Genomic DNA, 12383 nt, shown 5'->3' with positions numbered 1-12383 from the left:
AAATTAATCAATTTTGCAGCAGCCTATATATTAAAAATAGTCAGCCTGAAACCTGAAGTTTTATTGATGATAAAATCTTTAGCATGTCATCCAGTCTCACTGAGCATTTATTGTCTTTACTCAGCACTGCGCTTTCTCCAGGACTGACTTCTGTGTCCGTAGGTCTTGCCACATGGGCTGACCCTGGTGTAGCGAGAGAGCAGCATGTGCAGGTCCTTCACTGCACGCTGTGATCCGCTTTGCTGTGCAGCATGGAAAGCACCCAGGTGTCCAGTCAGGAGTTACAAATGCCCAGTGTCCCAGTTCAACGAACAAAATGGTTTGCTACAATTTTATACCGGCAAAGCATGACAGAAGCATCCCAGCATCCAGACCAAGCTCTAAGATCACAACACAGGCACTGAACACGCTCAGTGGCATTGTCGTGAGGCAATGGCAGGGGCTGCAGCCACTGCTGGGGCAACAGGGTGGTCTATGAGCAGGCACAGAATGCTTCCACAGTAGAGACCAGCCATGTGAGACTCAGAACAAAATATAACCACATTCCTCTGGTAAAATACCTGATATACTGCTGGAGGCAGAGTGTAGACGCCGAGGACTGGGAAGATGTGTTCTGGCTCTGGAAATGCTGCCATTAGCAGCTGTACAAGGGCAGCAATAACCTCATGTGAGGACACAAGCATCGATCTCCTGTTCTGCTAATCCTCACTCTTGTTCACTGTTTCAGCAGCATCCTAGCAGAAACAGCAGTGAGAGGTCTTTCATATATGCCTGTTTCCACTCTTGGCATCTCCTTTTTGCTCTACCTCATCTAATCTGACCAGGAACAAAGGAGATTCACATATGAGGAGCAGCAAAACCAGTAACTGTGGGGGAGATGCTGCAAAGAAAGCATCCTGCAGTTAGTGCATGCAGTGAGAGACTGCTTTGACCAATCCACACAATAACATGCTCAGCCAGGAATTATGTGCTGAGAAGCCCATCTGATTTTGGATCAAAATAGGAGATTCATTACACGTCAGAATTATCCTGACCTTTCTCTGCCTGTGAAGCAGAATAAAATTTATTCAGCCTGACATGGGGAAAGGACAGATGAACTAAAGGGACAGACACCTTATTCAGGGATTTAACATTTTCAGACTTTACCTGTTCCAAAGGCCCTGTGGGTGTTGGTTCGTTTGCTCCTGACCCTGCAAAAGCATTCTCTTGACAATTTACCACAAATAACCTGAAATAATTTTTTATTCAGATTAAGCTACAGTCTTTTTTGTTCATAAAGGGAGACAAGTCACTTGAGGAAGGGAGTTGTGAGCTTTCCAAGAAGTTATGATATTCACTGCCTTGCCTGCAATACTGCACAAAGCTCTCTCAAATCTTCTAAACACTATTTGTGTTCCAGGGTTTGTGCTGAAAATGGGTTAGGAAAGATGTAATTGCAGTGAAGCCCATGCAACTCACTACAGCCAATAAATTAGACTAGCATTGGTTGCAGGCATTGGACTTTGCTGATTCTCATTCTCTGGTTAAACCATGTTCAGGGCCTTCACCCTGTGTAAGAAGTTAAGGAAAAAGTCAAACACCTCTCCTTCATGTCTGGAAAACAGTAAAAACTTTAAAAAGAAAAATGTCTTTGACTGAGACTAAGTTGATATTGAGAGCGCAGACACACTGAGGTAATGAAAGACTAGGAAGGTTAAAATACAAATTCTGCTGAAGGCTATAACTTAAAAAAAAAAATAGACATCTGTCATATTTCTTCACTGAAACAACAGAAAGGTTGCATTATTTAGGATAATTCATAAAGCAAATTTACTTTCGCACTCTTAAAGATACAAAAAAACCTGTGTTAAAGTATAACGTTAAAACTAGCAAAACAACTAAATTCACTTTAGAAGACACATAAAGGTCTTAGAATAATTGATTTGCTATTTTCTAAGTTAATTATTAAATCTTCTCAATATATAACGTTTCAAAAGTTTAGTCTAAAAAACTTCACTTGCCTTTATCTACATATTTAAGAACTCTCTGTCATTCAAGTTTTAGAGTAAGAAACAAAACAAAGTGACCCTCTTTACTCAGCATTTCCAGAGGAGTAAGTACAAAAAAGTAGCCAGCAGAAAACTGAGCTTTACTTGGATACTTTCAGCAAATAATTACAGAAATTTCAAAATGGATAGAAGCGGTGGTTGGAAGTGCTGGGCTGTGCAGACACCCCACCCTTCAGCTATCCACAGGTAGCTCTCTGTTCCACCAGCGTGGCTCCGCCTCTAGGCTGTATTAACTGGACCCAGAGTAGCTGTCCCAAGAGACCTCAACTACACTTCACTGAAGATAAGGCACTCTTGTGGCTCAATAGCTTCTTAAACCATCATTACTCCAATGTAAGTGTTGATTGATTAAACTGGATAGAACTAACATTAAGCATTTTTGGGGCACACCCTTTACTTTAAACCTTACTCTTAACCTCTGCGTCCAGAAGGCACATGGCTCTTGATGATTAACTACAAGCTTTATTCCAGTTTATTAAAGTACAGCCTTAATTTAGCCTAACATCTAAGGGAGCTTTCTTATGTTTGTAACAATGTAACAATGAACACAGTATTTTTAATTTATGAAGCTCAGATTTTACTACTACAGTAGTTTTAAAAGAAAGGTATACCTATAATTAAGTGCGTCAGTCTTTCAAATAATGACTTCTGAATTAAATTAATCCTTTGTGTATAACAAGGTGTCTTTTAAATAGTTAATTCAAAACTTTAACAGATAGTACAGTAAAAAGAATGAGACAGTCGCTTGAGCAAGCACTGCTGAAAATAGTGACAATGTGTATTACACTTCTGTAGATTTTTAACCTCTACAAATACTCATCTAGAAAAAGGAACAATGAATAATTTTACCAAATACTTACAAACTTCAGTAATTCACTAAGGTGAGGTCAAATGTAATAGATAGTATCTAATTTTACAACACAAACACCAGACACAAGATGAGATTTAAACTGGTATGTTCCAAGTCCATTAAGGTAAACATCAGTTCAAGACACACCTCACCAGAAGTCTGAGGTACCTGGCACAGATTTAGACACACTGAACTGTACCCACTTATGAAATCTCTAACATACACCAAGTAACAATTCAGGCTGCTCCTTCCTCTTCCTCTATCAAGCACAGTTTAGCTCTGTACGGCTAAAACTATGCCTTCTCATCTGCATGTTACAGTCACTTTATAGGACCACTGCTCTAAATCCCTGTGCTAAAATAACTAATTAAAATACCTGAAAAAGTAAAAACTTGCACCCAAACTGTGTCTTGCCTGTCACCTCAAGTCAGGACACTGTGCTTAATTAGCTCCTGCCTCTACTGCGTCAGCAGATCCTCCTTGTTTGCCGGTATTTCCATGTAACTCTTTAAAACTTGCCTCTAACAGTCTTGTCTGCTCTACCTGTGCTTGAAATACTACTTTGTCACTTAGCTCCCGACAGGTAGGGCAGCACATCACCTCTTTTATCATTAACCTGTTCCCACTTTTTAAAGAACAGCTTTATGGATTGAACCACAACAGATTTGAAACCCTTTGCAGTCGACTTGCTAAACTGATTACCTTCCCAGATTACACCTCGCTGAAGCGCTTGCTCAGGGAGAAAGCTATTCCTCTTTGTGAAGTCTGCAGGCACCATTAGTTACAATAATACTTAGAAACAGTTGTTGATTTTGGTTTGGATCAAATAGATTTGGCAAGTTCTGTACTCCCTACTGGTGGTTGGAGGTTGGAGTTGCTGAATTTAATTTCATTCAACTGAAAGCAGGGGTATTCATTTGGGTATCTGTGCAACATCTCAGTTCAATATACATATATATGTTACGGTGTCTTTCATGTAGTGGCAGCACCCAACTTCATTTACCTGTCATCTGGGACAGCATAAAAACACGGTGCATAAATAAGATGGAGCATGAGAAACTGGTAGAATGGCTAATCTGCTGAAGATGCTGGGCTATAAAGCAGTCAGAAAAAACTCAAGGCTATGACAGCAGCCTTGCAAAAGAGGAACAATAGGAGGACCTGGCAGTTACCACTGCACAAGAAATAGGATGGGATTTTATACCAGGTATGAAAGTATCTACAAAATCTGTGATGCCTCAAGTGGAACGTGGACCTGAAAGGTGTTAACTTGAATGAGAGGTTCACCCATAACAAGACACTGAGAGATAAACAGGATGCAAGGAAATGTAGAAAACAGTGCCAGAGTTGTTCCAGAAGAGCCTGTTTAGAAATAATTACTAAAAGGTGATGTGAAAGCATCAACCAACTGCTCCTTTATTTGTTAAAATAGTATTTAAAAACAAAACAAACATCATTTTCTAGAAATATATTTAATGTCATACAATGGTAAGTAAAAAAATAGATATTTTAATTGCAAAATCTCACAATAATTAAATGCTCACATGCTGTCCAGTATACTCCAAGTATGTACAACTTATGCCTCAAAAAATGTTATTTTCACAGCTTCCTGTTCACTCTGATGCAAAGTAATGAAATAAATGGTGATTAACAGTTTCCTTGGCAGTTTCCTTTCCCAGCTGGATAACCATGACTTAAATAATAGATAAAATGACGTTAAAACCTAAGTACAGTAGTAGATCTCAGCACTACTATCTTAACAAAAAATTTCCATGCCAACAAAATAATCAGAATAAGTTTAGACGTGATACCATAGTTTGGGATCCAAACAACTAATTTACATAGGTTTAATACTGGGAGTTTCAGGCCAGTTTTACTTCCTTAGGACCGCGTTGTATTTTAGTTTTTTATAGAGTTTTTTATTAAAAAGTTTGTGTTCTATCATACACACCTCATCATGGATATAAGAGGGCTGAATCCTCAGAATAAAGGAAAATAACCTTAATACAAAATGGTAACTCTGGGGAAAGTCCACTTCTCTGTAATGAGCCAGATGACCACACAGTCTGAAAAGAAATGGAGGGGAAAAGGTAAAAAAAACCCTAAATTATAAGTGCATTTAGTTAGTATTTAGCTAGCATTTATATATTTAACTGTAATTAGAGGCAGACTCTACATTTTACCAACAGCATAAATCATGACTGTAGTTTACAATGTCAATTCTATGAAGTGATCCACTCCTGCAAAACCCTGAAGTAGAGGACTGGACCAAGACTTGTTCAGAGCTGGTGCAAAGTAAGAAGGAAAAGCCTGCATAGCTTGTCACATTATGAATCACAATCTTACTCAACCAGGCAAAGAATATGTCCTTTGCCTTTCAGGACTAAATGGAACCACTGTTTGTTCTGCCAGCTTTCAGCAAATGTAGCAAAGTATGAACATGGCTACCTCACCCTATTTTTAAAATTTCTAAGACTGTCCAATACAGACACCCCAGGCTCTTTACTCTGCCTACTCGCTCCGTAGGGTTCCCTCTCATCTTCCTAACACTATGTCATGGGATAATAACCCATTCATTTATTGTCCTTTGTGTGCTAAATACAAATTACCTGTCTAGAAACAAGAGAGAAAAGTTAAGTCAATGGAATAACACAGGAAATATTGGAGCAAACACTGACCAGCTCAACAGAAAGCAATTAGTGCTGTAACAGCCTTCTGCTTAATTATTTTGCAGCTTTTGTGGTGAAAATGTTATTGATGAAGTATAAAATGAAAATAGCAGAATGGACCTGCTGGTAACAACTGTCAGACTGAACAAAAGATGGCACAGAGGATAAACTGCAAAGATAGCTCTGTAAACATTAGGTTCAGCAGCTTAGGTTGCAAAAATACCCTCTTCTGAGTAAGTCTCAAAATTGTTTTTATTAAAAGTGGTCAGTTTAAAATACTATAAAATCTGGACACTTCAATTTTGGGAAAAAAGTACTATACATTGATATGGGGATTCAGATGTTATTCACCATATAAACCCTGTGCATCTTCTAACTGACTGGGTATTGCCTTGGGATGCAGAGAAGCACAATTTAAAATTTTCCCTGTCTCTGGTTCAGAGCAGCTGTCTTAAATATTCACCAGAACAAGGACTGGGATCTGTCTGTCCCAATTTAGAGGTAAGTGTGCTAATTACTAGACTATAGAGTCATTTGCTCGTTCCCTCTGGCCCAGCAAACATTTACATTTTACCTCAAACTGGAGCAACAGACAGACCCATCCCGAGTGCCACACAAGCCACACTTCAAGATGCAGAGTCTTTGTTTAAAGCCTCCCGAAGTCTGGCAGATTGGAAATCTGAAACTATTTCTCCCACACTGTATATCCCATCCTTGGCCCTACCTCACACCCCCAAAAAGCATTAGAACATTTTTCACACATTGTAATACCTCATCACATATATAGAATCATAAAATAATTTAGGTTGGAAAAGACTGTTACGGTTATGGAGTACAACTCCTGTCACTTAAAGACTTCCACAGAAAACCAGTTTAGAATCCAGTTTAAAATGGAAAGTTTTAAAATAAAAAGAAAATGTAAAAGCATTTCAGCAACCATTTGACTGATCTCAGCTTTGCTGACACTGCAATCACACTTTACTCCTAGGATTAAACCATTTCAGTAGTCCCCAGTTAGGCCACGCTGATTTTCGGGGAAAGCGAATTTCTAAGTTTGTTTTTAGTTCTGTTATACATACACACACTTGCATAGGATCAACCCTCATATCTGAAGGAGTAGATGTTGTTTTCCAACGTTAAGTAAGTGTCAGATGTATAATTAACTACTTGCATTGCAAATGATATAATGGGAAATTTAACTGGTAAGAATTTAAATTCAAATCTTGTTTTATGAAGGCTATGACAGTTTCCCATTAACATTTTCATATATTACATATGAAAATGTAGGCTTAAAAACAGACTTTGCATGCAAGATTATTCACACAAACATACACCAAAATATCCACTCATTCAATGTGTACATAAGATTTACGCAAATCTGTGGTAAAAGGATTATTACCTCTACTCCCTTAAAAAAAAAAAAAAAGGTTCTTATTCATACAAAAGAATGAATCCATATAACCAAAGCTCTTGTAATGTAACACTGTGCTTACATTATTCCAACCCATTTCTGTCACAGTGGATATGTGAAAAGTATGTGAAAAGGAGAATAAAGATAAGCAAATAAATCCACAGAAAGACAGAAAAACTGCACACATGTAAAAACTAGCTACTTAAAGGGGAATATCTAATACCTGAAAAATCCAGAACGTATCACTAAGACTGTGTTGGGGCTACTGATCTCTGAAGAATGCCATTTAGAAGTATATACAGATAAAAATTTAAGATGTTAATCAATAGACTAATGGTATCTCATTTTACATGAATGTAACCCAACCTCTTTCCCAAAAAAATGCCCTCCAATTGCACATATGAAAAACTCAGGAGACTCCAAGCCACCGACAGAGTTGATCTTTTTCACTGATAATCACCAGTACATTCCTCTTCTAGACTAGGGTTTCATGATACAACCAATGGCAGAATCCAAGTCTGTGATCCAGAAGCCCCATGTGCTTTACCCAGGGAGCTTATGAGAAACACTACTTTAGATATTTCCTATTCCTTGGAGTAAATACTGCCAAAGTCCTACATTCATTCAGCAGAGCTTTTGCTGTGTGTCTCTGGCCACTGTCAGCACCCTCCAAGTAGAAAACTCATCGAATTCTGCAGAATGTGAGGTGAGAAGGTATTAAAGGAAGAGTGAGATGTTTGACACAAATCAGGCAGATACTTAAATATCCATATGACTTAGTACAAGACTGGATTAGCTGGACTATCATTCTCCTTCCTATTTAGGTCCTCTGAAGAAAATAATTTTACTAACAAATAGTATGACTGTTTTGATATACACTTAATTGAAAGAAAAATTTTCCTTTCACTTGTAAAGGCAGGATTTGGGAACATTTCTCTAGTTGATGCTAACGACAGATGCTAAACTTCCTTAATAGCATAAAATATTTTCTTTTCTCAAGTTCCATCTTTTTCATTTTTCCAGTAAAAGAAGTGTCTTCTTTTACTTTCTTGCGTGCAAATAATACAACTGATGACTGCTGATATACTTAGATGACATAGTGGTAAAGATCTTTTCACTTGTAATTATTTTTTAAAAATACGTTCTGGAGGCATTACTTGCCTGCTTATTTGAGCTCCTGTTAATTTTAACTTTGATTTTGACTAAGGACAACACAAAAGTTGTACAGTGACTTAGAAAATTAATTTCCTATGCTTTTTTGGAAGCTGGGGACAGAGGAATGGAACTGTTTTCCCATTCTCTGGAATTGTGGCACTTTTTTTTTTCTAAAAAACTATGAAGAAGTGAAGTGAGTTAATCTAGCTGCTACTCTTGCCACGTGACTCTAGTTGTTGACTTTGTCTCATTTCCTCTCTTCTCAAAAGCTCACTTTGATCACTCTTCATGTTACAATTTGTCTACTCACAGTCCAAGACTATCCATTCGACACATGCCCCTTCCTACAAATGATTGGAACTATATGTGAATACATAGCTCTGTACACACCCTGTATTTGTCATTTACTACAAAATATATACAGGACTTTAGTTTCATGAGAATTTCCCAAAATATATTTTACAAAAATGTGAATACTTACTTCTCATTACATAGTTTAACTGTACACAGCCAATAGTCAGGGTTCATGGCTGTAAGTAAACCACATTTTTCTTGCAAAATTCCCTTCAGGCTATGCCCATGAAAACAACTCCCATCTGTGTTTTCTTCAGACCAACTTAACTGAAAACTTGAAGGATTTGGCTTTTCAGCACGTCGCACCGGACCAGACAGCTTGCCAAACTGATTTTGTAAATTCACAACCATTTCTGTACAAACAGAAAGAAAAGAAACCAAGGCAAAAGTATTAAGTATCAGAATACTGTTTAGAGGTGATTAATACAGGAAGAAAATAGGGTATTTGTGTGGTTTTTTATTTCTTTTTTTTTTCTTTAAACCTCTGCGAGAAATATTGAGAAATCTTGTAACTGTATGTTCTCTCTGCCACTCTATTTAAAATTCAAGTCTTTGCATGTTTTAGTGAAAATATTTTGAAACATAATTCAAAATGCCATGTCTTTCATACCCAATGATATTAGTACTGGGGCACTCCTGCTGGGATTTTTATGCTGACAGAAAGCACATTCACACACACAGAGACTCAAGGTTAAGTTTTTCATAGTGCAAATTTCAACTGGGGAAAAAAAAAAAAAAAACAAGAAAAAAGCCCACTCTCCTTTGCCCACTGAATGAATGACAAACTTCCATAAGTTGCTGAGAAGGGCAAGAAGGTATAATAATAGATCAGCACACACAGTATGACTACCTAAGCCTGGTTTCCTAGGATTAAAAGAAGGTTAAAAACCATTGTTGTTGGAGTTTTGACTTCTTTTCATGACCTGGATTTGAAGAAACTCATTCATACATTGGGGAAAAAAAAAAAAAAAATCCTAAATTAATCCAAGGACTAGGAAGTTTATCTTTCAAGTGGATGCCAAAATCTATGATCAAAACCAAAGGTTTAGGAAGGTTTCTGAAAACCTGTATCTAGAATGTGAGTATTCTAGATAATCTGTCTCTACTACTGTGCATTTGTTTTAAGATGAATCTTGTCCAGTTACAATGGCATTATGTGATATACCTAATCACAGCAGCAGTGGTAATCTAAGTGGTCTTCTAGCTCCATGACAAACCTCTTTTATTATAAATGCAGGAATTAAAGGGCATCTGAGCAATGATCAGCCTGACATAAATGCTTTTCCATGAAACATCAACTGACTGCAGGATCACTCTTACTGAATTTTGAAGAGTAAGAACATAAAAAAACCCCTCACTGTATTCTTGAAAGAGAAATCCAAAATGAATAATTCAAATCAAATGGGATTATACAACTTGTTTAGAAGTCCCTGAAACTGGAAGAGCATATAAAGGGAAAAATATCACTTACCACACTTAACATCTCTCTCCAATACCTGCTGCTTTCTAGATAATACTAAATGTAGAATGAAGAACTTCAGATCTAACTTGGTTGAATAAAATTCCAGTTTTACATGTTTCCACAGATAAGTGGGGTTTTGTTGTTTCATTTCTTTGCTTTTATGTTAATGTAAACCCCAGTAATTTCTTATAAGTACTGCAAGAGTTACTAAAATACAGTACTGTAGCTGCATTCCACCATGTGCAGCTGGCCACTCAAGTAAAGCCTTCCTCACTTTCTGCAAAATATTCCAAGAAGGAGTGGGAGAGAAGAGGGTCTACCAAAGGACATACTGGGATATTCATACCAAAGGATATGGAAGCTATGGAAGTCTAACAACAATTCACAAGGAACACAGTGATGTAAAGGCAGCTGACAAACCAGTGAAGACGGGGACAGAGTACTCATTCCCAGATGTCAGTCAGTGGGAAGACTGTGTCGTTGTTGGGAAGACTGGCAAAGGCAGTTTGAATTATGTGTGTTTGAAAAATTCCAGCCACGAGTTGTAAAACAGCACTACATTAATTGTACCCAGAGATGAAAGAGAGGAGAGAAAGTATTTTACGATGTAAATGTTATCAGTCAGGCCTGCAGATTTCCTATGATGGGAAAAATCTGAGCAGATTTTTGCATCGCTGGGAAGAAGCAAAGTTTACTCACGTCTTCTCTTTAGAACTTTAGATTTATTCTTGACTGAATAAAACAGTGGTTTTTCACATCTCCACAGGTACCTACCCATAAGAGACATAAGAATTGTTAAGAAAAAGAAAGCTGGAGCAAACAAATGAAAGAATAATAACTTCTTACAAATACTGCTAGAGTTTTAAATTAAAACCAAAATAATCTAATGGTTAGTGCTTTTAAAATCCACTCTCCCCCAACACACTCAGAAAGTCTTTTTCAGAGCAGGCAAACCAAGGCATGTAAGCCTAGATATACTGTTATCCGTTAATTGTTCAGCTGTATAAGCTATTTGTCACAGAAAGCGAGCATTTAAGTAATATGCTTGATAAACATTATGAGTCTAAATAAAAAATTAAGATAGGGATTTAATCATTCTATTCACTCAAGCTTGGTGGAGCAAATTTCTAACCTTTTTCATTTCTGTGGGGATCAGGATTTCACATAAAACTGCCTACTTAAAAGAGAAAAAATACTTTAAAACCTCTTACTTGGCTCTTTCTTCATCCAATTTCTTTTGCTCCACATCCAAGGAATGTTTTACCACTTTGTACCACTTCTTGAACTCAAAATACAGAGCACCTGAATAAAATAGACACATTTTATGTTGGGAAGAAATTAAAGAAATGTGCAGTACACAGAAGGTGGTCTCCACATGGTTAGACCCTGCATCTTCCATCTGTATACCAACCTATCCTGAAAGCTATGTGCCTAAAGAAAACATACTTGACCTAATAATTCTATGAGAAGGAGAAATGCAGAAATGGAGTGAAATAACAGCATGTCATAAGAAGTGCAAAGAAGCTCCTTAGCTTAGAATTCATAGATTTAGAACAAATCAAACCTTTTCCCTCTTTTCTGGAAAGTTAAGCCCATCAACTACCTCCTCTCTACCAAATGAACGAGCGCTCCACTGTGTGAAGTACCTTCACCTGTTTGGAAGTCGAATTCAAGGGATTAATGAAACTATACCTCAAGTCTAGGCTTAAACAAATAAGATCTAAAGAAGCTCAGATGTAAAATTTCACACAATTTCATCAGCTCCCCACTGCCTATCCTACTACCCATGAAACTGTACAGGGTTGGAAGGACAAACTAGACAATGGTCAGCCTCCCATGCTTTTGAGCACAGGAACTTCACTCATTGATACGTGAACAAATATTAACCAGCACATGCAAAAGCACGAAAGGATAGGACATGTAGCAGCATCTTTATCATTGATTCTCCAAAGAGGCACAAAACTGAAGCAGACCAGCTGGGTACAGTAAGGATAAGAATTCCAAACAGGAATAAGGTGTAGATTTATGTATTTAAAATACAATCAACTCTTCTTCCCTGTGGGTGGATTATCTGCATTGTGAATTATCCAGGCTTTGCATTTCCCCATCACCCCAGCTGCACTGCATGCAATGCTTGCATCATGCTTAGCTGTGCCAGCCAGCTGTCTGAACTGCTCTGAAGGTGAATATACTGTTCTTACAATCAAACTTAAGTATGTTTTGTATTATCTGCAGTTTTGCTATTTGTGTTATCCTGCCACAGGATGTCTAGATGAAACAAATATAGATGGGCTCAAAAAGCAACAGACACACAAAAGGGAATAAAGACCCTACAGTAGTTCTTGAAATTAAAAGGTGTGAATACAAGTTCTTCTATCAACTCCTTAAACCCAGAGGTTTAAGTAAATACTCCTAAACTGCTGGGAGGGCAGTT

At 37.5% G+C, this 12383-nt stretch overlaps 1 protein-coding gene across 1 annotated transcript in view; it reads right to left on the bottom strand.

Annotated features, from left to right (window-relative positions):
• Positions 1 to 4352: 4352 nt before the first annotated feature.
• Positions 4353 to 12383, bottom strand: part of TAF1B (TATA-box binding protein associated factor, RNA polymerase I subunit B) — a 44395-nt gene continuing 36364 nt past the window's right edge. The window contains exons 10-13 of the mRNA XM_027886913.1: positions 11161 to 11251; positions 10649 to 10719; positions 8615 to 8840; positions 4353 to 4964 (exon numbers count right to left, since the gene is read on the bottom strand). Of these exons, the coding sequence (XP_027742714.1) occupies positions 4772 to 4964; positions 8615 to 8840; positions 10649 to 10719; positions 11161 to 11251 (581 nt within the window). The 3' untranslated portion in view covers positions 4353 to 4771. The remainder of the gene's footprint in view (positions 4965 to 8614; positions 8841 to 10648; positions 10720 to 11160; positions 11252 to 12383) is intronic.

Source organism: Empidonax traillii, unplaced genomic scaffold, assembly GCF_003031625.1.
Source record: "Empidonax traillii isolate 1590-97213 ecotype Southwest subspecies unplaced genomic scaffold, ASM303162v1 scaffold197:size915647, whole genome shotgun sequence".
NCBI classification, from domain to species: Eukaryota; Metazoa; Chordata; class Aves; order Passeriformes; family Tyrannidae; genus Empidonax; species Empidonax traillii.
The sequence above is the reverse complement of the archived record's forward strand: the minus strand, read 5'-3'. Positions and strand labels throughout refer to the sequence as shown.